Genomic DNA, 27,511 nt, shown 5'->3' with positions numbered 1-27,511 from the left:
TCTGTCAGTTTTCAAATTCCACCTATTTGTCAACTACTTTGGGCAAACTGTTATGGATAATGTGCATGTGTTTTCTGTGTAGATGTGTAACAGTTGTGTCGTGTTAGTGAGATAAACAACCGTGAGACATATACACAGAAAACACACACTTTGACTGAGTCTAATTTTTCTATCATAAATTCATTTTTTCATACCCTTCATGTATTTGTATAATCTAAACAATGTTTATAGATCCCAGCCCCTGAAGATAATCTCAATAAAGATCGAAACGTTGGCACGATAAAGAAAATGTTTTTCTGAAACCTACATTACACCAGCCCGCATTTCACCATTTCCGAATAATCGTTAAATCCTTCCGTTCCTATTGTAGAAAATGTAGATACATAGTTTAATGCAGACCTTTACACTAGCGAGTCAATCTTCCAGTTTCAGTCGGTCATTCCTTAGCGGTAAGCATCTTTGATTTGACTGATAAAAAGACAGATTGACCCAGACCCAGCAGTGCCAGTAGGTCAATAGTGCTGGAAGGTGGAACCGACTACTGTACTGTGTAGAGAAAAAGGATGTGTGTCGTGTGATTGTGTGGACGTGACGTTCTCCTTCACACACTCCCCACTACGTTCGTGCAATCGGCAAAACCAGATTCCCGTCGGCCGTCCTATTCGAGTCACCTCCACCATCTGCTCTCGGATTTCAATCGGAGTCGAGTACCGGCCGGCCTCCGTTTCTCATCTTCTTGCGTTAAGAATATGTCTCAATTGAAGAGAATGACGTCTGTGAAGATGCTGTTGAGCCCGCTTTCGGCTCGCCTCTTCTCGAGTTCCGCCGTCGCGAGGACGAGGTTCGTCCAGTACACCTGCTCCAACGACGGCCCTCAGCGGCTGGGGGTCCAGCTCGCTCAAGACGGCGACATCATCGAACTGAGCGCCGTCAACGCCGCGATACCCAACAACTTGGTCGATTTCATACGCGATGCGTCGATTTACACGGAAAAGGCAAAAAGGTACGACAAATACTTTTCCGAGCTTTCGCCTGTTTCTTTTTTTTAAACTTGTGTTTATTGTGAAAGGGTTATCGCAGAAGGGAAGTCTGTCGTACGACTGGAAGAAGTGAAACTCCTTCCGCCGATTATGAGGCCGGATAAAGTCATTTGTGTAGGTCTCAACTACAAATCCCACTGTGACGAACAGAAGAAGCCTTATCCGGAAGAGCCGTTTTTTTTCAACAAGTTCCCCAGCACCATAGTTGGCCCGTTCGACGATGTCATTCACCCTCCAAATTCTAGGGTAACTATCATCACATCACTTCTTTTCTACGAGAGACGTTTAGTACTCAGCCGAGCAAATCAGCCTGGGTTAAAAGCCCGTACTCTAATAATAATTTTTAATAATTAATTATAATTGTTTTTGACATTAACCGACAAATAATTGTTATGTAATGACTCGAAGTTTTGCGGGTTTGCCGACTCGTCACTCCTCTGTCTCCACCCTCGAGATTACGAGTTGGCATTTTCTTTTTAATCCTTTGCAGGTCAGGTGTAAAGAAATGGTTTTGCGCCTTGAAGGATTGTGTCCTTCCTGGTAGTAGAAATAAAAATATATTTATTAAAAAAAAATTCACAATAGGTCTTACCCCTTTAGTCAGTAGAAAAATATAAAGTAATTGAATAACAAAAAGGTTACAAAATATAATGCAATATAAAAAATTGTATGTAACATAATTGTTTGGTGAGATGCACAGTCTGGTGTGATTTAGGTCTAGAAAAACTTTTCTTTATCGTGCCAACATTTTGATCTTTAGATGCAGTCTGGTGTGACGTAGGTTTATAAAACCAGACCGCATCTCACGATCTCCAAATAATCATTAATTAATGGCCACTAAACACACGATATTAACATAGTTGGATTTGAATGAAGGAGAGAAGTAGGTATAAAGTAAAAGTATAAAAGAGAGAAGAAAAAGAGAATGGCAATAATATCATGCTGAGTTTGATTAAATCAAGGTTTGTTTGCAAAAAAGTTGAAAGCTTCATGCATGACAGTTTGGAGGGGGTGGGCCAAACTACTATCCTGCGGAAAGGAATTCCACAGACGCACCCCAGCTACTATAAACGAATCATTCATAAATTTGCAACTATGATGCAGGTTATTTAAAATATTTAAAGTATGAGAAGAATTAAAATAGAATATAATAAATAAGTAAGAAGGGCAGAGCTTATTTTTAATTTTAAATAATTAAGTAAGAGATAAGAATTTAAGGTAATCAATAAATTAATACTCAGAATGAACTTGTCAAGCTGCGACCCCCAATGTTTGTGAACCAGTAGCGCTCCATGGTCCTGTAACCACTTCAAGTGGAGATGAGGCCACAAACACGGTCACTCCGCAAGAGATCTGCATTCTGCAGTGTTGACCCGAACGTGGAAGGATTAACAGGTCGTCCGAGATAGTGGCTAGTGCAGCATATATATTCATCCACTATTTGCTGAAGGCTGAAGATTATAGAAGGCCCCATCGTTTTTGGTGAGCAAATTTCTATAAAAATAGAGTTACCCATGACTTCCTGTTGGGCCTAAAATTGCAAGAATTAAGTGGTCACTACAAGAATTTTTTGTGAATGACTTCTTCCAACTTTGAAGATCTAAAGTTGGTAGCATGGTTAGGTTACAAGAGCAATACACGCTATATAACGTTTCTCATTGCTGCCCACAAACTTACAGTGCTCCGCTTTGAGTTCGCCCAAAAATGGACAGCCATTGGAACGCTCTCAAATGTTCGCAAACTGTTACACGCTCTGAGCGCAGAAGCGTACACACTAAAGACAAACCTGATTTGCCACTGATTCGTGAACTTAGGGTGTATGCAGCTTTAGATGTGCTTTTTTCTTCGTAAATGTAATACAAATCTTGTGAAAATATTAAAAAATATTCTAATTATTTAGTATAATTGTGATTAAGTGAAAAAGAATATATAGTATTGGATATAGATGTATATATAAAGTCACACCAAGATTTTTTACCTTGTTAGAGAAGGGTATTAAATAGTCATCAAGAGTAATGCAAGGAAAATCCTGTTGGCAGATGTGTGACACACACACACAGATATATATATATATATATANTATATATATAAATAAATAAATATCGATTCAGATTTGAGTGAGTGAAATCCATTGTTTGAGGCCCAATTAACCAAGCTAGAAAGGTCTTTGTTAATGAGATGAATGGAAGCAGGGATTAAATGAGAGGGCATTGTGTATAGATTTGGGTATCATCAGCAAATAAGTGAAATTCGGTGTAATTTAAACAAGAAGGAACGTTGTTAATAAAAATTGAAAACAACAAGGACCCTAAAATTGTTCCTTGAGGAACGCCAGACTTAACAGGAAAGTCAGATGAGAGTTGGTTATTAGGTAATACATGTTTTTTGCATCCTGTGTGCATACCCACAAAAAAATTTTTTTTATGTTTCTTGCATAACATACCATTTTTATGGTCCTCATAGCTGTCATAAAAAAAATTTAAAAATTCAGAGAAATGATATTAATAGAAACGTTTGTAATGTGCCCAATCCATCTGTGTAACCTACTATCACTGCGCCTATTTTTGGATTGTGTCCTTCCTCATATGACACATTAAATTTTTTGAGTAGCAAATAGGTTTTTGTTAAAATAATAAATCACTTTTAAATCGAATGTTTAGGATTGTATATAATGACACGTTAAGAAGCCACAAAATTCATATATATTTTATTTTCTAAGAAAGAAAAAAATGCAGTCCAATACTAATTTCAGTATTGCATGACAAATTTTATTTTGTAAAATTTTTCTGTTGTCAAATGTATTTTGTCAGTATGTATTATTTTATCTACATCTAAATTAGGTGAGTTATGAAGTAATTGCTTTATAATTGCTTATTAAGCGTACTGATCCGGGGATTGTGGGTTCAAGTCCCGCTTGTGAGGCTAATTTTTCAACTCAACCATACATTCTCTAGATATATGTGTACTACATTGGGGTAAAATAGTGTTTGGCAGAAAAAAGTAAATAAACACTTAATAAATAAATAATAAATTCATATATTACTGTCCAAATTTAACAAAACAATATTTTTTTAAGACTAATTTTTTTAAATTTACAATGAGAGGCAAAAAAGAGGTCATTGAGCCTGTTCCAAGTAATGACCAACAATCCTAGTTGGGTCGGGCCTTATGTTGTCATGCATAAAAATAAAACAGTCGCCAATTAGTGGCATATAAGGAACAACTTCTTCTGGTAACACATCTTTAATGTATCACGGAACGGTTAGGGAACCCTCAATGAAGATCAAGTTTGTGCAACCTTGTATAGAAATGCCTGCCCAAACCATATCACCACCACCTCCAAAGTTTCTCTGGAGTGAAAATGTTGCAGGGATTGTTGATTGGTTACTTGTTCAATTTTCATAAATGCCATTAAACCTATCTAAACAATTTTTTACACTTAACATTTTTTTAAAACAATAGATGGACTACAAATGGATTGTTTTATGTCCACTAGATTTTTTAAAATTTATTATTATTTTTTAATTATATTAAAGGCCGTTAACCATGTAGGGTACATTTGTATCATTATTTTTTATTGCAAAGATTATATGATCGAGGCAAATAGTGACCATCAAGGGAAGAATGCCACTCCTAGCAGGGCCACCTAGACGGCAGCAGTTTCTGATGAAATGAAATGATTTCTTGTTTAAAACTAGCGTACACACAGTATTTAAGAGAGTGAATCATGTGCATGCTCCACTTGTTTAAGTAATACATATATGTTTGATGAATTGAAAAATTTATGATACTCTTCATACATTTTAGAATTTAAATGGTACAACAAATCAACTCGTGGAGTATGGAGTATAATTTTAAATTATATCTGTTATTTAATATAAAATCATAATTTTAAAAATGTAATACAATAAATAACTCTATCAATAAAGTAATTAAACAAACAACAATAAATAAATAGTATTAAAAATACTATTTGGGAGGCATTGGTGGCCACAGCGATGTAGGTGTTGAATCATTGTAAGGTAAAAGTCCCGGATTGAAAAGCTGGGTGTGAGGCAAATAAAATTGTACAAATCTTGCCAAATTTATATTTTTTCTACTATGTTTTAAATACATTATTTCCCAAATTTCAAGTTTCCATTAAGAGGCGATATGGCCCAGCATGTACTCATGTTAATTTTGTGCAATTTATTTGTATATTATTGTTGTACTGGCACTGGGCCCGTCTAATACGCTTGTGACCCGGTGTGAGTTCAGTATGACCAAACTATTACTGCTACTCCAAATCCTTTAGCTTCTGATAATTGTGGCCTTCCTCTTGATTTTGCTTGATTGGATTTGCGCTTGATCCATTTTGGATTTTGCTATCTTTACCAGCAAGTTTGTTTAACTTTTAATATGAAATTATATAATATGTACTAATACATTTTAACAATAAATCAACTGCTAATTTAATTTATTTTTTAGGCTCTTGATTGGGAAGTAGAACTTGCAGTAGTAATTGGAAAGAAATGTCGGGCAGTTAAAATTCATGAGTCTAATGATTATATATTTGGGTATACAATTTGCCAGGACATATCTGCCAGGGATTGGCAGACCCAAAAGAAGAACAACGGCCAGTGGCTTTTTGCTAAAAGCATGGATACATTTTGTCCATTAGGGCCTTCAGTGGTGTCAAAAGAAGTAGTGGCCAATCCGAATAAACTGCAATTGTCTTGTTCAGTTAACGGTTTGAAAATGCAGGATGGGAACACTGAAGACATGGTCCATGATATTAATAGAATAGTTTCCTACCTATCCGAGTAAGTTTTATTGATTAAATGTTTTATTTATTTGTTTTGTAAGTCTTTATTAACAAATTTTTTTTTCAATATTTTAGATGTGTGACATTATTACCAGGGGATGTTATTCTAACTGGCACACCATCAGGAGTTGGGGTTTTTCAAAATCCAAGGATGTTTTTAAAAGTAAGACCTTTCAGTCTGTTAATATCAATTTGTAAAATTTTTAAATTTTTATGACTGTCTAATGTACTTGCTTTTTTTCAGCCTGGTGATATTGTTGAGTCTGAAATCAGTGGGATAGGCAAAATGTGTAATAAAATAATTTCTTTCCCAAGGAAAGAATCTTAAGACTGAACTTTTAAATAAACAAAAGGAAAAAAATGATACTCAAATATGGAGTTTAATGTTTTTAAATGTTGATGAATACATTACATTGTGGTGAGGTTGTGTTGACCATGCTCCATTTTTTCTGGTATGGCTAATTGTCTCAGGAGATTATTTGAGTCTATAAAATTGAATTTATTTCAATTGAAGGACTTATATAACAATATACTTTTCATTTATTAAAATAAATCATATATTGGGAGAATAAAAAAAATCTCCTTTATGTACGCTTGTGTCTGCATACAAAGGAGGTAAAAGAAAGGTGGTTTTATAAACTTATTAACCATAATTTTATCAGTAAATTTGCTATTGTAAGGGTGTATTTTATCAGATCATTTCCAACCAATCTCTAATTTTAAACATTAATAAGGGGTGTAGTATCCCACTGCTGCTCCAAATTGGAATGGGTTTGTTTGCTTTAATAATAAATATGTTATTGTTTGAACTGAAATAGGTTTGTATTGAAGGAGAGGACAAGAATAACACTGGAGCAAGTTATAAAAAGCAGTCTTCCAGTTATAGTATATAAAAATAAAGATATAACGAATGTGAGCATGAATGTACGTGTGCATGTGGTGAGGAATGTGTGTGTAAATATACAACTTATACATAAAAAGATAGTAGCTAAAGTTATGTATATTGTAACATAAGCTACTTTCATCTTTACTTTAGTAATAAATGTGTATTTCATTTACTAAAAATAATAAGTTCAAATTAAATGTATGTATTAGCAAAGTGTTGCATTAATAGGGAAATAATTGTGTTTCTTATTATCTTATACTTAGTTTTCTCATTATTGATTCATTTAAGCTCGAATCTGCACAAGCATGTAGTACAAATACGTGTGTACATAGTTGAGCCACTATGGGTGTTGGCAATTAACCTTGGTTTTATCTGTCTAGCCCCCGAGGTTGGGTTTCCAGAGGCTATCATCAGCTAATTCGTTTCAGTCCTCAACACAATCAGTTCCTAAATCCAAATCCTCTCGTTCATTCTTAAATACATTCTTTGCTGTTTACATACCATTCGCCAGCTATAATAGGGTGGTGGAATACTCGATATTCCACCATCACATATTCACACCAATAATTATGTTCACTCTCAACACAAGCTAGGGACAAAACTATCTGTACTACATACAATAAAACAGCCCTGTTTCCTCCAAGAGTAAGAACAGTGTACTTAATGATGGAAATCTAGGAAGTTGGTTTTTTATTGAATTGATGAAGGTGGGATTGTAAATTGTTTAAAAAAAAATTGACAAAAGTTGGGCTTTTATGTCTCCCAAGCACTGCAGCCTTCTGGTTTCTTTTACTAGTAACTTAGTTATGTTCAATTGACTTGATCCTTTTCTTTAGAAGTATATGACACTGACTGATATTGCTACAGTCCCTTCCCTGTTTTTTATTTTTTTTAAATTTATTATTGTGATGTGCCCAAAATGTCAAGTTTCCATACAATTTGATGTTTTTGGAGCCTAAATGATCTTTTCCTCACTTCTCCTTGCATAAATATTTCCAATGGAGGAAGGTAGAATAGTGTTTCTAGTGCATTTGACAGAGTTGTTGCATTGCTCCCCCCCTGTGGTACATAGGTGACACATCACATGCTTATCAACTTCTATGATCTCCATGTGCCCGAGTTTTATGTTGCCTCAGGCCCAAGCCCAATTCACAGAGTTGCAAGAGTAATATCAATAACTTCTTGTCTTCTGTTAATTAAAAATGTGGTTCAGAACCTTCGATTATAATATTAAGGTTATTTGTTATAAATTTTAAAAGATTCTCTCCCATTTTGTTGGTGTTTGTGCTGTACAATACCTCATTGTGTGAATTTGTATCAGCTCCAATGATTACTGTAGATTTTTTTTGTTTGAAGTGCTGTATCAGGTTTCCTGTGGTGATGAGGCCCTGATGAGTCATAAGACATGTCGGTTGACGCTATCATCTTGTTAACTATGCTTTCCTCCTTCATGTAGTTTAGTCTGATTACTGTTTATTCCCTGGAATAGTGATTAGAAATTGTAGTCCATTTTTGATTGAAGTGCACGTTTTTTTTTTTTTTTTTTTTTTTTTTTTTTTTTTTTTTTTTTTTTTTTTTTTTTTTTTTTTTTTTGGTGCAAGTGGTTATATATTGTTGGTTTTTCCTTATCTCTTGGATATTCTTATTTTTACGTACATCGATGTTCACTTCGGACACACAACCAAGGATGGTAGTTATTTCTCTTATGCCCAGACATAGAGTTAGTTTTCTAATTTCTATTACAAAATATGTAGTGATTATTAACATATAAACATATCAGTTGAATTAATCAAATTTAATATATCAAATTTCTACTATATAAAGGAAGGTATAATATAAATAGTTAAACATATTATATAAAAGCCCAACAGATCGGACAAAATGTTTCCCAAATAATAGCTCAAGATTTAGTTATATAATACCAGGTTGTATTTTGCTTAGAGCAACTATTATGTTCTACAAGTTCTCCATTTATTGAATTTTATACATTTCTTTAATTCTTAAAGTTAGTAAGACTTTTTTAACCCTTGTTGAAGGTAAACAACAGAGGATTTAACTTTGTAGGTTAGTAATATTTAAGATAAGTTATATATAAGTTAGATGATATGAGTATAGACTAACTGTTAGGAGAATTTTATAATAAACACCCCGAACTCAGAGAAGAAAATTTAGAAGAATACTGATAAACTTCACTCAGACGAGTCCGTAATAGTGAATATAGACGAAAACGAACAAACTGACGAAGATGCAACAATGCATTCCAATTTTAACGGTACCACAGTAATCAATATACCCATATTAGAAGGACCAATTAATAAAATAAATAATCAAATCATTATTTCTGAAGTAGAATGTGCCCCTGCCAAACCCAAAATTATCAATTTATTCGACAACTCAAAACAACGAATATTGGTACAACTTTCGAGGAATGAATTTGAAAAGGATGTTATTAATTTTATTAAATCTTACATAGTTCTCAAAACTAAATACGGTCTATATTTTGGAAGTGACATCTATGAAAAATTTAGTTCAACACTGGCATCATATTTTAAAGATGCTGAAATCAATTTTACCAAGTATACGGATAAATTGATGGACATTGAGTCGAAAGAGGAGGAAAAAGAAATAATTGAAAATTACCATGTAGGTAAAACAAATCATTGGGGAATCGATGAAACCGATACTGCAATTAAAAGATTATATTATTGGCCCAACCAAAGAAAATCCGTACAAACTTTTATCAATCAATGCGAAAATTGCTTATTAGTAAGATATGACTGGAGCCCCTCAAACTAAAATTCAATATTATTCCCACACCAACAAAACCATTCGAAATAGTACATATTGACACCATAACACTAGATAACACGAAATTTCTTACGATTATAGACACATTTTCAAGATTTGCACAAGCCTATAACAATTGATATATTGGCTTGAAAAAAAGAAGTACTTTTATTACAATTTATTTTTTTTTTGACTGTCTCCTGGTCGACTGCCTTTTGGCTGACTGTCTCCTTGTTGATTGTCTTTTTGCTGACTGTCTTCTGGCAGATTGCTTTTTTGTTGACTGTTTTTCTGAACTATCCTTTGTTTCCTTTAAATCTAAACCTCTTTCAATAATGTATTTCTTCCATTTATCAGGTAAATTGTGCAAATCGATATATCCAAACAGATTTTTCACAAAACTATAAAACATACTTGTAGAGAATTGAGAAATATATTTGTTTTGAAATCTAGTATCACTTCCAAAGACCTTTTAATTTAAAAAAAGTCAAACTAATGACTAGTCATATTATATATCAAAATATGTTTTAGCATATTACGTACTTAGGTTCAACTGCATCTTTTAGAAATTGTAAGCAAGTTTGTTCTTCTCTTTTTGCCTTTTCAGCCATTGCCCTTGCCAACATTTCCAAGTTAGCCGCACTCGAAACCTTTAATTCTATTTGTAATTCACACCGTTTTTATCTTTGTTAGAGGCTTTGTTGACATACCTTTCTACTGTCTTTCTTCACTGTACTTTCTTTAGTGCTACTTTGCTTTGAACCACTCTTTCCTGGTCCACCTTTACCACCTTTCCCTCCACTAACACTTTTCCTAGAAACACTCTTCCTGGATACACTTTTTCTTGAGTCACTCTTGGTTACACTCTTCCTGGATACACTTTTTCTTGAGTCACTCTTAGTTACACTCTTTCTGGATACACTTTTTCTAGATACACTCTTCCTGGACACACTTTTTCTTGACCCTCCTGAAATACTTTTCTTTTTCGCTGCTTGCTTGCCTGCCTGGCTAGTTTGAGGTGCTCCATCCTGCATTAAATTGAAAACTGAAACAAATTTTAGGTTATTCAGTTTTAATTAGAATGTAAAAATAAAGTTAAACCATCTATCTTTGACTTGAGTGGTTTGGGTATCATTATGCGATCTGATAATTGCACTGTTTCAATTATGGGTTCATTCCAGAAAACTTCACGGATTATTTCATATTCTAATCTTCCAGAGAAACTACAAAATTAAAAATATTATTTTTTCAGCAAGCTATTTTATTTTTACTATACAAAATAATATTTTTAAATTTTACATATTATATATTTTCTCTGCATATATTTTAAGATCTTGGCCCAAATCCAATATCTCAGACCCTGCCATATAGAAAATTTGGGATTGTCTGGGTTGGGGATTATTATCCATATATTCAGAAGGCATTTTTCCTAAATTTGCTTCTCCAACAAATTCATTTGAAGGAGCTTTCTAAAAACATTTATTACAGTCATTTGGTTTGTTTAATTAAGTGGAATTGTTTAATATGAAAATTATACTCTTTTAAACCTTGCTTTTCAATTCAAATTTTAAAACAATAATTGTGTAAGTATCGTCCCCCTTTTTACAGACCTGTTTTTTTTTTAACTTCAGAGGTAAGCTTATATTTTTGCCAGTTATGAGAGGTACAGTGGGTGTTAGGTTTGTATTCATCCATTCTTCCGTCCTCAAGAAAAGCGGCTTTATTATTCTAAAAAATTCTTTCCTAGGTAAACTTGTATCTAGAAAGAATAAATAAATTATACATAATAGCTGTGTTAGAATAACTCTATAACTTATAACTAACTCGTAACTTTTACAAACATTTTAATGTTCTTATAAAATAGAAGAACCAGTTAATGAGAGTAGCTTGATTTTCCATTGCCATATTTTTTTTACGCGCTTCCCAAATAATAGTTCCTAAAGTGTCTAAAATCCAGAAAGAGTACATATTTGTGGTAAAATCATTTATATGTACTAAATTTGCCAATTCGCCCCTAAAATAATAAAAATATCATTATAAATTTACATGATTTTTGTTTTATAAATTTTATTTATTTTTGAACGAACATAGTAAATTGTTTTACGTTTCCTTCATCGATTAGATAACTTTCCGATGAAAGAGTTACAATTGTTTCAAGAGTTAACGGCAAGCTTCTTAGATATATAGGAGCATCTGATCCTGTCTCTATTTTCTGTATTACTTGAGTGGTCGGGACACTGTCCACTGGCAAACGGATAATTTTATCGTCAATGTGAACTTCATTTGATTCTGTATCTATAAAGACATTTGCCAGCGGCACATTGTTTACATCTGGCAGCCACAAACTCTGAAATGCAAGTACAACATCAACGACTTGTGTTCAAGTGGTTGTTTCGTTGTTCTTTGTTTTCTACTGGTCTATTTCATTCAGAAATTATTTGTCTTTTTTTGAAAAATTCCAAGCAATCTACAGTCTTACTTCATTTTCTTCAACCATTTTGTTCCAATCAGGAAGTACATTGTTCAATACAGAATGATCTGAATATTTCAAGGTCAATTCCATTTTCTGGATTTAGAAAAAGACTATGTTAAAAAAATAAAAACAAAAACAAAACTAAACCATTTGTTTTATTTGGACTGTTAAGATTTAACAATAAATTACAACTGAGTTCATATGAACATTTTGTTTACTACATGAGGAATTTGATGTTAAATACATACATAATTATAATGTTGAAATTTTGACTTTTCTGTGTTATTCAGGTGTTATTGTATGCATCCATAGTTAGACAAGTTTGAAATGTCCTGTCCACTGAGTGAGTTTGAGTCTGGGCTATTGGACTGGAAAAAAATTGAAAAATTTTAAGTTCGGTGAGAACATGCCCTCTTTCTGCTGTCATATACCCGTAACATAAAACATTTATATTTAAAAAATCAGGAATAAGGTGAATTTGAAAGAAAGATAAACAGTCAGTTCCTTTGTCATGCTTTCGAGGAATCATTAGGTCTTTGAAACTTTAACTAAAATTAGAAAGGTCTCCAAGAGCCACAAGTCCATTTATTAGCCTTTGTCCATTTATACAGCATTGATTACCAAACCTGGAGTTGGAGGCTGGGGGATATTTACTCGACTAGAAGATATTATATATATTAAATAAATGTACAATAAAAGAATTAAGTAAACAAAATAAAATTAAATTAAAACTTATTAACATCAAACTAAAAAGCTCCACGAGTTCTCTGTGGAACTCCAGTGGATTTTTACAGAACTAACCAGGTCTGAACAATCAGGGGAATTAAATTTTGTGATCAAACACTCAAAATTTTCATACTTCCCAAAAGTGAACTCTGAAAGAATGGGATACAGCCAAAAAATGAGAAGTCCTACACTGTGAACAAAACCATCTCAGAGAAGGGAGTAATTAAGGTAGATAAATTTACACCTAAGTTTTGAAGAACCAACATAAATTATTAGAGGACGACTTTAGATAATTATTGGTTACATGGCAAAATGGCTTTGAATGATAGTTTCTTGTAGGGCAGAAAAAGGGCTTGTTCGGTACAAATTTAAACTGCCTGGAATTAATGGGTGATTCAAAAGGCGAGAATTTAGAGAACCATTCTTCATGGGTTATTAAGGGATGACACAAAGAATATATTAAAATTATAGGCTGCCGAAGAAAGCGCTTTGAACCAGAACAGATTAGAATTGATTGCTTTAACCGCTGTAATTTTGGGAAATCAGAGGAAGTGCAAAGTTGGGAAAGACAGCGACAGTGTCCTGCTTAAATATGAAAGATGGATTAAGATTATTCGGCTTTTCTAGAATTTTTGATATGAAATTGTTTTAAAAAAAATCATTACACATAATTCATGCCAGCAACAACACCCTCTAATGACGGACAAACGTCTCCGACAGGTCTGTTCCAGTGTGAGAGCTCATGTCGAACGAGTAAGTTGTACACAGTTGCAGTCGGATGTAGTTAGTTCCAGTGTGAGACCGTCCGAACACGTCGATTTTTCTGCCCTCAAAGGGCCCCTGTTGGATGCAGATCCGGATGGGGTGTGTATTAAAATGTGCCCTTTAAGAGCTGTTGTATCTCCTGTTCAGTGCATATAGCACACAGGTGAGTCCTAGTGCATAGAGGAACTTGATTAGTAGACCCGGTTTCAGAATGTCAGGTTGAATTTCGTCAACGGTTACAGTGTAGGTCCCATAACACTTTTTCCTGCGGGCGAATGTAGTACATCAGTTTGTTAGTAGGTGGTGTTTCCTCTGTTTATTTGCACATTCTGCACTTGCCGTATTAGGTAATGCCAATCTTCTTCAGATGTCCATTTAGTTTGCAGTGTCCTGGTTAAGTATCCTGTTAGGATTCGCAGATTTTTCCTGCTTCCTTTGGTGCATTCTGTTACCTCTTTCCTAACAACGTTTGTTAGGAAGTTCTTGGATTGTTTATGTCCAATGAGTGACTTCCATTGCTCTCTCATTTTCTTTTTATCCTTCTGTCTGAGGTATTCATTGATAGTGGGGATTCCTATGTCACAAAAGGGTGCGAAAACTTTGATTTTGGATTAATTTTTACATGTTTTCAATGAGAGCAATAATTTTCCAAAGCGTCAGTATTTCTCTGCAAGATGAATAGAGAACTGGCCACAATGACTACATCAACATAGAAAAGGCTTTTAATTGATACATTAGAACAGTGAATTCTGAGATTTAGAGTATCCGAAAGGTTAATGTAAACAAGGGGCTAAGGTTTGCAATCTTCATAAGACGAAGCCATGGGTCGACTGAGTCAAAAGCCGCCATAAGGTCAAAAAATTTTTTTGTTTATCTTTTTTTTTTATATTTCTACGTTAACAATATGCTTGAGCGGGAAGATATGGTCAACTGTCGAGTAGCGTCTAAAACCGGCCTGAAATTCGTTTAGGATATTTTATTTTGCGATCGAAATCTTCTGTGAGACGAAATGATAGACTGGAGAAAATCGCTACTGAGTCAACTAATTCATGAAAATCCTCTGAAGGAGTTGAACTCTGTAGGGACGCCCTGGAAGATGGCGGACTTCCAAAAGAATGAGAGCTCCGTGAGAAAAAAGGTTAAAAACCTTATGTGGTTTTTCGATAAAGCAATTTGAGCCAAATCTGTAAAACCATAAAGTTTCCTTCTGGACCCTGGGATTTTTTATTACTTAAGTTAAACAAAGTTTAAAATCTTCCATAGAAATAGGACCACAAAGGCAGGAACTTACAACTGCGATACAAGAGAAATAGGGTTAATGAGATTGGACGGCTGCCCCAATAGGAGAGTGAATTTTTTGTTTTTTTCCAAAACCAGAATACCTTTGAATCCTTACAGTTTACTATGATATTAATAGATGATGTTAGCATAAGCTCATTTTTCTTTGTTAAATAAAGCTCAGTGTAACATTGCTTCCTTTTCACGTAAGCGGTTTTTAATAAATTAGAACTGTTTGCTCTACAAAGCAGGTTTTCTTCTATGTTGCTTTCGGTTTTTAAACTATTTTTTGTAATAGAGACGGATAAAGGTAAGTAATGTTCGAGTTTCTTTGATTCAAGTGTGTCATTGAGTCCATTGCTATTTGTTATTTTTTACGATCTCCTCTCAATTTTGAAATACGGAATATAATTCAGGAACTGTACTAATTTTTATTTATGTATTCAAATTTATATATTCGTGCGGTATGAAGTAAGATATTGTGGATTTGTCCTGGTCCAGGCTAAACAATGGAATTATGCAGACATCAGTTTCAGTCTTGACAAGAGCCTGGCTGACCAGACACCCCAGACCCGAATACATAAGAATCTTCCTGTTTGGTACCAGGGACTCAAGAAGAAATATAACATGAATAAAATACGCAGAGTGCAAAGACTATTCTTATTGCGAATTAATAAAGAATTCCGAACCATTTCGTATGAGGCCACATGCACTTTTGCCAACGTAATACCTATAGAAATCATGATCGAAAAAATATATAAAAGTATAAGGTAATGGAAGGTTGTGATAATTATTAAATTGAAAACTGGCATGCCTACAACACTATGCAACTGGATACACCCTGGTTTAATAAAAAATTTAGGCTATGTATCTATAAAGATGGTAGTAAGAAGAATAACAAAGTTGGGTGTGTCTTTGTGGCTTGTTGGGATGAAGAGACACTTCTGTAGAGACAGTTTCGTCTTGCAGAACATTGTTCAAACAACCAATCTGAACTTATGGCTATATTGAGATGTTTGGACTGGCTTATTGATGATCCTTCAGATTGGAAAAATCTAAAAAGTGACTGATAGTCAATATCTCTCGACATGATCGCCAACACTAACAACGACATGTCCTTGGTGGATAGAATTCGGCTAGCCTTAGTGAGTCTTAATCATTGGAAATGCAATGTAATATTCATAAGGTCCTGGCTCACACTAGTGAAGAGGGAAACGAAAGGGCTGATTTATTCCGAAACAAGTATCGGAAGATGAAAATTTGCAGGTATCCTTCGAATTTGTTCCGAAAACCTATGTAGAACACATAAAAAAACAGAGAGAACTACAAAAGTGGGAACAAATTTGGCAAACAAAGGGAAAGCCATGCTAACAAAGGAATTTTTTCCATCTATAGGGGCAAGAGACAAGTGTAACATTGCAATAAGCTACAGGTGACTCAAGTGTTGTCAGGTCATGGAAAAACCAGAGCATATCTTCATCTTTTTAATATTCTGCCAGATGCAAGGTGCCCTTGTGATCCAACAACCTCGCCATCATGGGACCATATTTCATAGCAGACTTTTTGAAGCGGAAAGAGCGTCAGAAGTGGTAAGCAGAGGGCTTAAGTGGTCTCCAGAACAAAGTGTTCTTGTGAGTGACAGTGAAATTTGTGGAATATTTGTGGATTTATTAACAGTTTGGACTATGAAAATTTTTAAAATTGTTTAACAATTAAGATTAATTGTATGATCTAATTTAATGTAAATTTTTATTAAGTGCATGTAATATTTGTATGTGGTACATGCATATCATGTAATAGATGGAAATATGAGAAAAAAGAAGAAAACAAAAAGAATTAAATAAGAACAAATTATCTTTTGAGAACTGATAGAGTACTAAAAAACACAGCAGTAAAAGTAAAAGTATATGTACAGGGACGACAATTATTGCATATCTGAAAGCCACTCGTATCTCACTCTCCAGGCGTACCGAGCAAAGGAAATTAACGGTAAAGGGGATACTTGGTTAGAAGATATTCCAGTATTTCAACTCTGGAGATGACTGTCTTTCCCAAGTAAGATACCCGCAATTCTGAGAGAAGAGAGCAGACTCCCAAAAAGTGATATGAATCTTCCCTGGCGTGGCTGTTACAAGTTTCATCTTGAGGATCATTCAAAACCCAGGGTTTGAATTTCAAATATAACAATTCTCCTCTTAGTTTGAATAGCCAACAAGATCTCTAATATTAAGGTCCTGGGAAAGGCTCGGTTTATATGACAGTAGGTGTTCATTGAGAAGTTCCTTATACAAGTAGAACCTCTCTGTGCTTTTCGCCTTATTCACAACTTCTTCTCGATGAACTTCGATTATTTTGTAAGGAAGCACTAAAAGGTCCAAGAGATTCTCCCGAACACCGGAGTTTTGCCAGGGGCATGAGTATTTCTGGGCTAGAGAAGCCCATTGATTATACCAGGAGATATTCTTTCTAATTATCTGTAGAGCGATTATTTTAGGCAGACGATCATCTGGAAGGCTCAGTATCTTTGACATATATTTTAGGTGGAGGGAAAAGGTCTACGAGAATAGAGGAGGCAAACAGGATCTATCATTTTAAACAAAAAAGTTGCAAAAGTTTATGAAGTTTTTATAACAAAAAATAACAGAAACAAGAAAGGATCTATCATATTTAACCACTAGAAAATTTGTTTATAATTGTAACTTTTATAGAATTTTTTAATTTTAAAGATACAAATAGGACTTTATGCCCCCTAACATGTATTTATATTAGAAATAAATTAAGTTTTGTAAACATAATAAAATAATATCAACAATAATAATAATGATTATTTGGAGATCGTGAGATGCGGTCTAGTGTGACGTAGGTTTAGAAAAACATTTCTTTATCGTGCCAACGTTTCGATCTTTATTGAGATCATCTTCAGGACCTGGGATTTATAAACATTGTTTAAATTATACAAATACATGCAGGATGTGAGAAAACGAATTAAGAACTAATGGAAGAGACTTTTATTATAAATGTTAATAGAAAAAAAAACAAGTTTGACTAAAATGTAATTCTTTCTGTGCTGTCGACAAGAACATATGTATATAACGCACTTGTCTGAAAATAAAACAAACCTTTTTCGCAAATGACTTCTTACGAGCATACTTTTTAGAGCGATTGAACTGCTTGATTAAGTATTTATCTTATGTCTGGAATAATTAAAAAATACGAAAAAAAATAATGCGTTTTCTTAATCTCATAAGGTATCGAGATTGTTTTAGTAGCTCCCATGTTTTGAAGTTTGAGTGAAAAATGGTAGATTTATGTGATTTATGTTTAAATATTGATTTAATAATTCTACTAGCGATATTTTACATTCTCGCGGGAAGGATAATTCTATTTGTGTGAAACAATAAAGGTAGATTGTTATTTCAGAATAAAAAAGTAATTGGCACTAGTTCTGTTATTTATCGCAAAGTAAGGTCGTTAGTCAATTGAGGGACAGAGCATGATTGAAAGAAGGGAAGTGTACCAGCCCGAAGCCGTGTTTCGGGGGTGGCTGTTGTGTTGGGGGGAAGTGGGTCTGCGTTGGTGGGTGGTTGGGATGGCCGAGTGGTCGGGGCGGGGTGTCTAGACCATATCGACCCGAGCCCCCGCCTGAGATCTTGGCGAGCGTAGACTGCAAGGGATGGTGAAGAAAGGGGGGGCCCGACCAACGCCCCACATTCACAAATAGGTCAGAGAGCTACCGTCTCAGACCTGTTGCTAAGTTACGGACATTTACTGGGGCTCTTTTAACCCCTTGACAGCTTCTCCTAAGAGGACGTGGACGAAAAAACTCATTTCCACCCTATCACTTCCTGCTTACACATAATCTACGTTCTCCAATTTTTGTTTCCGCGTCTTTACAAGATAAATGATCCTGGAATTTAAGTGGCTTTCCATTAATGTGCCTGCTCCGCTACCCGTAAAATATAGACATGGAATGAGTGACATTATTTTTCAAACATTCTAATATTCTACACTCCATTTATTAAATCGATGTTGGGGGAAAAATTAGTAAAAACTATAACTACTACTATCAATGTAAAATGCCATATTGTTCAAGATCATGTCCAACAAAAGTAATACAAATGTAAATACTGAGAGTAGACAACGAAATGCAAAGAGGAAACGTTTAACGTAGTCTTAAGAAAATATTTTACTTTTCGAAAAGTAATTGCAGTGTTTTATATTATTTATACTTAGTTTGAAATTAATTTTTTTCCTGTTTTCTTGTCTATGTTGGATCCCTAAAAAGTGAACTATGTGACAGCTTTAGACAACTAAAGTGATAACAATAAAAAACGAAAATCTTTAAAATGTACCAGAAAATCAAGGGTGGGCTGGTACATTTTCGAGAAAGCGTTTTGTCTCTGTTATAAAAAAGGAAGATTGTTAGTAAATTAAAGGTTAAATATTTTTGACTGGTTACGATTAGCTCTGTATTTTTTCTTCCCTGTGGTTAAATACCGCGTGGGAATCCACTGAAAATACAGTTGAAAAGGAAAAGAAAAAATCAGTGAAACTGCAGTTAAATTTTACTACTAAATCACTACAAACATTCACATGAATATTTCCTACATACAGTTAACGTTTAATTTACGGTTTTCAATGAATATAATACATTTTGAAAAATCAGAGAGAAGAATAATTGATTGAATATGGGGTACGCAGGTTTCTGATTGAAAGTATGACAGCAAAGTGTGAACGGTATCATCCGAATAAGTTGTAAGGATGGACTCGTGGATAGTTTTTTTATGTAAAGTTCAGTAAAATATTGCTCAGCGTATACAGGGTGTCCTTTTTACATGGCCCGGCTGAATTTCTCTTAAACCAATGAGGCAACCAAAAAAAAAGTGTTTAATATTTTTTAGTCTAGTTTCAGATTTCGGAGAAAAATTGTACAGGTACCTTACGTTTCGACATCAAAATTTCAAGTACATCCTGACATCGTTTTAAAGGATTTTTTACGCTGAAAACAATAGTGCAATCGGATTTTAAATTGGTTGAAAAATGACAAAGTTATGGCAAAGGTTTGCTATTTATTAATCACATTTCAGGTTCGAACTGCCTGCCTTCGTAAAGATGGAAAGATTTGCTCTTTTTAACTACTCTTCACCGGCGCTCAGAGCGATAGAGTCAGGGGAGATGGATTTACAAGTATTTTCTATCCTTTGCCGCAGTTCTTCAACTGAGGTTGCTAGGTTATGACTGGCGAAGACACTGTTTTTTTTTTAAATGGCCCCTCAGAAAATAGTCAAATGGACTTAAATCGGGTGACCGAGGAGGCCAATAGATCGGGCCATGATCCACCTATTCCGGTAGTGACGATTCAAATAACTTCTCATCTGCAAAGAATTGCGTGCGGGTCATCCATCAAACTGGAGAATCATTCTTTGTCGGTACATCATCTAATAGTGTTGGTAAAACCGTCCACAAAAAATTTAAGAACTGAGCACCTTTAAATTCTTTTCGTATAAATATATATATTACAATTACCTTCAAGTAGGTAACAAGTAACCGTGAGCATGTTGCGGATATTAAGGATATTGTTTTTAGAGGATGTATGGAAGAACGTTTTCTTCCCAAATCGACATTCGTGCAAGGAACGTTAGACCTGTCATAATCAGAGTCCCGAAGTCCCTGGACAAAATGAGAGCGATATGGCTTACAATTGTAAGTCCAGATACATCTCGAATTTTATTTTTTGAAAAACCTAAAACTCTTTCAACATTTCGTAGATAGGATTCGGATTTTCGCGAACATACAGAAAAAATATTCAGCTCCTCATCGAAATTACGCTGCCGGTTTCTTGGTGATAGAACAGCAATTGATCCGTACTTCCTCTATTAAGAGCAAACGAATAAACGTTTTGAGGTTTATTCTGGAGCTACAACTCGACTGCACGACGAGCAATACCAACACTATCAATAAAGCAGTCGTACATATCAACTCGCTGTGTTGAAAAAATGTATTATTCGGTTCATTCTGATTCATACTGAATGTAACGATTAGGTCCTATTGTAAAATTTATTTACTTCCACGAGTTAAGATTCGCTCTCAATAATGCGAGTTTAACAAACAATGATAGACTGTAAACATTATAGACAATTAATATTTACTTTATTGAAGAAGCAAATTATTGGAATTAACAACAAAACAAACGAAATGCGTTTTTTCAAACTTTTTGCCATAACTTTGTAATTATTTGACCAATTTAAAATCCGATTGCACTACTGTTTTCAGCGTAAAAATCCTTTAAAATGATGTATCACGATATATAGGGTCGTATTTGAAATTTTAAAGTTAAACTGGGCTTGAGGTACCCCGTATAATTTTTCTCCAAAAAAAAGGTAAAAATTTGAAACTAAATAAAAAAATATTAAACACTCATTAGTTCACGAAAAATTCAATAATATAAAGGACATCCTGTATGTATTTGTAAGTGTGTTTGTTCAAGGGCAGATCCAAATGACTTCCAAACAATTGAATTAGGGTGATTTTCGGAGAAGAAAGTTGCTACTCCTGCAGCTGCAACGATCCTGGATGAAGGAATGGAGGGATCATTGCTTGCCGGTCACTGGAAGTGGACACACTTCTCTGACTCGTTATAGGGAGCAAACCGTTATCGTTCTTTTGTTCTTTGTTTTTGACTTGCTGGTGACAAACCTCTGAAGTTTTCTTGTATTCAATAATTAATGACGTTGTTTATTCGACCCCAGAGGTTGATACTCCTCCAATTTCGATTTCAATGGTCCAAATTTAGAATTAGAATCACACGAGCTACTTTGAAATGGAGCTCAATGCTGATAAAGTGTGCATATTGATGCTAGAGCTTTACCACTACACTTTCGCCGACGAACTTTTGATCTGTAGTGTTATAAAAAAGTTTGCTCAATCAGCAACCACGTTTCCAAAAACAACAAACTAAGCCACAAGCATCTTCCTAAACTATCGTGTATGTCAACCCTATTGCTCCAAAGAATAAATATTATACTTACCTTAAAAGGGGGCGTCGGTGGCCGCAACGGTTTAGGCGTTGACACGGCGCTCATCGATGTAAGGTAAAGGTCCCCTGGTTCGAATCCAGCGGCCCTGCATTCAAACCCTACAAACTTATAAATGGGCTTTTTCAAAAACACTGCCACCCCGAGGTTTTACACAACCTCGTAGTTGAAATAAACTCACTCGTAAAAAATCTACCTTAAAAGACAAACAAACGTATACATATTTTAACGATGTAACCCCCCAAAGAAAAAAAAATCACCGATATATTGTGAGGGAGTTTTAGTTATAATAAACGATTGCGAATACTAATTCCAACTAGATAAAACATGCTGCCTACACTGCCTGGGCATGCAAACTATATTGCGACATCAAAAATGTACTTAACTTAGGGTGTCTGAAAAACAAATATGGTCATAATGGTCATATGCATTCCTTTGCCTGCCCTAACACTAAAGAGCATGTAAGAACTAAAGAGTAGGAGGAACAAATTTTATTTTATTTGGAAACCTGTCTATTCAAGTATGAAAGAGAAGGAAAAGCAGCGAAGTTGAGAAACAGGCCAAGGACATAAATGACGGAACTCCTGAATAAGGAAACACGGTATTCCACTACATTTAAAATTCTTACGAAAATGATTTGGGAAAAACGGTAGCAACAGTTTAATATATGATAATATTAAACTTATGTTCAGTGAGAAAAGCAGAACTGAAATAGAAATTATTAAATTAATTTTCCGATGAATGTGTTAGATTGCAGCGCACAATTAATTCCCTTTATTTTCTACATTATGAAAGTTCTTTACATTAAATATCTTTAAACAATTTTACAGCAATATGATCTATAACAGATATTAAATGTCTTTATATTATTATCATCAAATTTATCTCTTTTTATCAGAACCAATTTTGCTTACAGCACTACCTTCATTTCAATTTCTCTTAAACATGTCCCACATTTCCCCGAGCATTGTATATCAAATGAATGCACTGTTTAAATTTTTTTTAATGAAATAATGTATGGGAAAACTATTACATTACTTTTTCCTCCTGCCTTGATTTAGCCACGACTTTCATTCAACTACTTTCATAATTTTAAAATAGATCATTTCCTGAATATAATTATTTAATTCGGAGTTTTTTAATTTGTGCGTTGATGATTCCACTGATTGATCGTATTCCATTTCTCAAATCCTGATATTTATATCGATCTGACTTGATATTATCATGAATTTTTCGTTCCTCTACTATTTTCAACGTGATGTAATATGGCAATCCGTTTGCCCACCATCTTTACTTAACCATTATTGTAATATTGTTATTTTACGTAAAAGTTAATAATTAGTATTCACAATTAATACACGGAATTTTAATGTATTTACGTTCAAGAAGTCTTTTCAGAGGATCTTCGGAAGAGGTCAAAACAGAGAAAACTTCCTTACGGTTTTCGCCGAGCTTTCGACAGTTTTATACTGTCATCTTCAGGCATCCTGATTGCCCGTATCCTTTGTTTCCCCTCGTCGTAGAGATTGTTTTTATCGGTTTTTATTGATTTGATCTGTGATCCTACTTTATTGTTATTTAAATTTTAAAATAAGTTAATTGTATATGTATATATATTTTTGGGAAACGTACTGTGATCATTTGTACCTGAAAAACTAAAAAAAGGTGAATTTTATTGGTTTTTTAGACTTATATGAGATGCTGAGCCGTAAAAAACATAATGTACTTCTGTGCCCAAAACACCATGTTGTTTAATTTCCTATTAAGGTTTTAAAGCCCTGAAGATGACAGTATAAAACTGTCGAAAGCTCGGCGAAAACCGTAAGGAAGTTTTCTCTGTTTTGACCTCTTCCGAAGATCCTCTGAAAAGACTTCTTGTATCCAGCAGGTCGATAATCTAGTTCATCGTTGTATTTACGTTTATTCATATTTTCTAACCCAAAAATAGAAGTGGTTGTAAAAATGAGACATTTAAAAAGATTATATATATATATATATATATATATATATATAGTATAGTAGATTGAGTAGAGTTTATAAAATCGTGTTGCTGTAATTTCACTTTAGGTGTAAGAGCGGTCCCAGAGACCACACCTTGAGTGATTGTAAATAAAGCGATAATCTCTCTCACTCTCTCTCTCTTTCTCTTTCTCTCTTTCTCTCTCTCTCTCTCTCTCTCTCTCTCTCTCTCTATATATATATATATATATATATATATATATATATATATATATACATATATATATTGATTGATTATCGCTTTATTTAACAATCACTCATGGCGTGGTCAGTGAAATTACAGCAACATGATTTTATAAACTCTACTCAATCTACTATATACAACAAAGTTGAACAAATTAATTATCTCTTACAAGCTATATACTTGTTTACAGTGGATTAATACATGCAAAAAAAAGAAATCTTTAAATAATAACAAACGTAACTCCTATCAGGAGAAGAAAAAAAAACAATAGACATTTGTAAGGGTTTAACATAATAAACTTAAGTGCCAGTTGTAAAGATACATTATCAACATCTTTACATGACAATCTTTGCACTTAATTAAGGAAAAAGAGAGGGAAGAGAGAGAGAGAGAGAGAGAGAGAGAGAGAGAGAGAGAGAGAGAGAGAGAGAGAGAGAGTAAAGAACAAAAAAAAATAAAAAAAAAACTTTTTTGGACATTTCAATAGAGAGTATTTCCACCTCGCACAAATCACGTCCAACAGCCATTTCCAACTCTTTTAGGGTGTTAGGACCAGGGTTTCGCTATCGTACTCCTAGCTTAAGTTGGTCCCAAATGTGTTCGATTGTGTTAAAATCTGGACTGCGAGCTGGTCACACCAAGCTCTCAATTCCAATCTCATTCAGGTATTCATCAACAATACGTGCTCTATGGGGCCTGGCATTATGTAACATTATCAAGAATCTCTCACCGATGTGGGGGCAAATGGCACTACATGTTCTACGATGACCTTACATATCCTAATGACTTACCTCTGCGAAGTTAGAGATCTTCCTAACACATCTTTGGTCTGGGCGTTCAAGGAAATGCCAACCTAGAACATCAGTGACCCATCGTGGAATGCCACCTGAGGAACCATACAGCATGTGGGCGTACCTTTCTCCTGAGCGTCCCGATATGAAATTATACCTATCTACAAATTTGAGGCCAATTCTCACCTCATCTGTGAAATAAACTCGTCCCCATTTCTTCCAAATGTCCAATTCACATGTCCCGTGCGAATTGATGCCTGGCCATTTTCTAACCTGCGGTAAGAAGACGGGTGTCGGGCCCTGAAGTTATTTTCATTAAGCCTACTTCTTAAAGTCGTGGAGGAAATCTATTTCGGACTTGTCTTATCAGAGTTCTTAACTCATAATGCTACTATTTGTACAAATGAGATTCAATACAAAAATAAACAAAGGAAGTAAACAAAACATTATTTTGACAATTTTGATAACTCCTAATTACCTGTAATTAATGTAAAAAGTTAATGAAGTTAATTTAAATTGGTGAGTTAAATTTTTCCAACATTGTATTAGAAGAAATTAAACATTTTTGGTTGTTTCACTATTAGCACTGTTAGTTCCACTACTTACTTCATTGCTTCTTGATTTCTTTACTACTGGCATCTTTGTCACCAACATACTCTGGACGGAAATTACGAACATTTTCTAGCTAAAATATACCCCATATACATGGAATGGTTTTATAGTTAGATTTATTTTGTTAATTTATGCATTTCCATTGTGGGCTGGTAAGAAATATAAATTTGGGATCTTTTTTATCAATTAACAAATTCTGGAATTAACTTTTAGATTTTCGCAGAGCCTGAATACACCACAGTAATTATTTAGATTTATTACGGGCTTCCTTGGGCTATTTTCGTCAAACCCTGTACATGCGTCTAATATTTTTCGATGTGTTAACATTCTTAAAAAATTCCATTGAAATTGATTGAGAGAGCTGTGAGCAGTGGCAGCTTTGTTAACGCAATTGATGGTAATTTTTCACATAAAACTTTTTTGTGCTCCTGGGACCTATTGGATGGAATTCACGGACTCGTGTCTAATAATTTTCTACCTAGTATCATAAAAAAAAGAGAAATCAGTGACCCACGGCAGTAGCCTCTCCTTGAAAGAAATATTGAGACTTTTTTCGCACAGGAAAATGTGGTCAGGGGCAATACCCGAAAATTTGTTACCATTTAAACGTATATTATATAAATGCATAAATGCGTTTAGAGTGGCATTAAATTCTCTTACGGGTTGGAATCAAGTTCTCCATTGTGCAAAACTTCACTCACTCGATTATACATCGAGTTATTCATGAGATATTCATTTCAGTTGGGTACTTAGAAAAAAATGTCTTTCACTCCGTACCCCGAGCGGGACAATCACTTGTTAATCAGCGATCTGAGGGGATGCTTCAGTTAACGTACAAATCTTATTCTGTACCTATGTGGGAGCGCTTGACCGGTTTTAAAGCAGTAAGCGATTTAACGGAACTAATTCGTTTGTTAAGTCTCTCTTCATATTCTCACTTTTCTCTATTATTGCATTATGTCAATCAACGCTGTGAGCAATTCAACGAAAAATATTGTAATCAAATCTACATGCAAATCATGTAATTCATTCCTTCATGTTATTGAATGTATTCACATCATTTTGAGTGACTTTGGCCTAAGCCTTTTATAAATCACTGTAGATTTAGTCTTATTATTTCCACCTCCTCAGGGTCACTAAAGTCTTCCTTTCTTCCACTGACACATAAAAGATCCATTGTGGATCGTATTTATAGGTTTACTCTGTAAAACAATCGTAAACCTGTTACGAGAATGAATGAGAGACAGACCGTTCTATTAATTTAGTATGCTTATATATNTGAAAATTATATTTTTACATTTATATATATATATATAAAAATTCACTAATTGTATGTACTTGTACACGTACATGTAAGACGTAACCTATCGTTGTACGCTACGAACACCTAAGAGTGACAGATTCAAATAAACACGGAAATAGTTTAAATTTCCTGATTTCCGTCAAAATATTCCGTTTTGTCGTCTCAGACTGTTTATTTTATCTTTTGTATTAACTAAAGAGTTTTCCGATCTAGAACACCAGATAATTTGCCATTCCAAAGAAGTGCATTGCGTATGCAAGCAAATAGAATCATAAAAACTAGCCAGAGAATCAGCATAACAATCCTCGTGAAAGGGACAGTGAGAGGCACAGTTTACAGATCTCCGGTGATAAAAATATCGACAAAAGCCAAGCTGAATAGGTTTAATTTTAAATAGAACGATGCACTTCTGCATACCTTCCACACGTTTATCTCGCAAGTCTCTACACGATATGCACTCATAATCGGGACCTTCTGAGACTGTTGGACTTGTTTGAGGATCGCTTTTGAAGGCGATGAATTTCACATTCCTATTTGTAGTGAAACAAGATCTTTTTCATTGAAAATCTTTTGGAATAGACGCAAATTGTTGCTCACCCATCGGGTTAAATACTGAAGCTGAAATGTCATTGTTTTGATAAAGATAATACTTCTTTTGTTATATTATTCTTTGTAATTTACTACAGAACTTGCACCACCAACATTGCTCAGATTGTTTACTTATACATACTATATTCATTTTTCAAGGATGGAATTTAGTTTAAAAATATACACGATGTACAATTAAGAAATTAAAAGGCACTGAATAA

The 27,511-nt window shown here is 34.3% G+C and overlaps 2 protein-coding genes across 3 annotated transcripts; one reads left to right on the top strand and one right to left on the bottom strand.

The window, feature by feature from the left end:
• Positions 1 to 336: 336 nt before the first annotated feature.
• On the top strand, positions 337 to 6,528 carry LOC106672879 (fumarylacetoacetate hydrolase domain-containing protein 2). Its single transcript, XM_014404658.2, has 5 exons — positions 337 to 1,003; positions 1,070 to 1,286; positions 5,508 to 5,842; positions 5,920 to 6,007; positions 6,089 to 6,528. The coding sequence occupies exons 1-5, from the start codon at positions 750 to 752 to the stop codon at positions 6,170 to 6,172; spliced, it is 978 nt and encodes a 325-aa protein (XP_014260144.1). The 5' UTR covers positions 337 to 749; the 3' UTR covers positions 6,173 to 6,528.
• Positions 6,529 to 8,320: 1,792 nt separating this feature from the next.
• On the bottom strand, positions 8,321 to 12,219 carry LOC106672905. 2 transcript variants are annotated; one of them, XM_024224594.1, is made up of 9 exons: positions 11,997 to 12,219; positions 11,605 to 11,864; positions 11,359 to 11,531; positions 11,128 to 11,276; positions 10,817 to 10,986; positions 10,619 to 10,740; positions 10,228 to 10,562; positions 10,061 to 10,167; positions 8,321 to 9,986 (listed from the first exon to the last, which is right to left on the bottom strand). In XM_024224594.1, exons 1-9 carry the CDS (start codon positions 12,078 to 12,080, stop codon positions 9,911 to 9,913), a joined length of 1,476 nt encoding a protein of 491 aa, XP_024080362.1. In that variant the 5' UTR covers positions 12,081 to 12,219; the 3' UTR covers positions 8,321 to 9,910. The 2 variants fall into 2 exon arrangements, with proteins under 2 accessions (XP_024080362.1, XP_024080361.1); XM_024224593.1 differs by having other exon boundaries at positions 8,321 to 9,918; positions 11,997 to 12,218.
• Between the last annotated feature and the right edge of the window lie 15,292 nt (positions 12,220 to 27,511).

This window comes from Cimex lectularius, unplaced genomic scaffold (genome assembly GCF_000648675.2).
Source record: "Cimex lectularius strain Harlan isolate CLEC.00 unplaced genomic scaffold, Clec_2.1 scaffold46, whole genome shotgun sequence".
Taxonomy (NCBI): Eukaryota; Metazoa; Arthropoda; class Insecta; order Hemiptera; family Cimicidae; genus Cimex; species Cimex lectularius.
This window is presented reverse-complemented; position numbering and strand designations above follow the sequence as displayed.

Bases quoted from the DNA above. Each gene is read 5' to 3' on its own strand.
- LOC106672879 (XM_014404658.2), top strand. From the start codon at position 750: ATGTCTCAATTGAAGAGAATGACGTCTGTGAAGATGCTGTTGAGCCCG. The intron at 1,004-1,069 runs GTACGACAAATA...TTATTGTGAAAG, and splicing joins TACACGGAAAAGGCAAAAAG to GGTTATCGCAGAAGGGAAGT. The intron at 5,843-5,919 runs GTAAGTTTTATT...TCAATATTTTAG, and splicing joins ATAGTTTCCTACCTATCCGA to ATGTGTGACATTATTACCAG.
- LOC106672905 (XM_024224593.1), bottom strand. From the start codon at position 12,080: ATGGAATTGACCTTGAAATATTCAGATCATTCTGTATTGAACAATGTA. The intron at 11,277-11,358 runs GTTTGTAAAAGT...TATTCTTTCTAG, and splicing joins TTTTATAAGAACATTAAAAT to ATACAAGTTTACCTAGGAAA. The intron at 10,741-10,816 runs GTAAAATTTAAA...TTAATTTTGTAG, and splicing joins GCAGAGAAAATATATAATAT to TTTCTCTGGAAGATTAGAAT.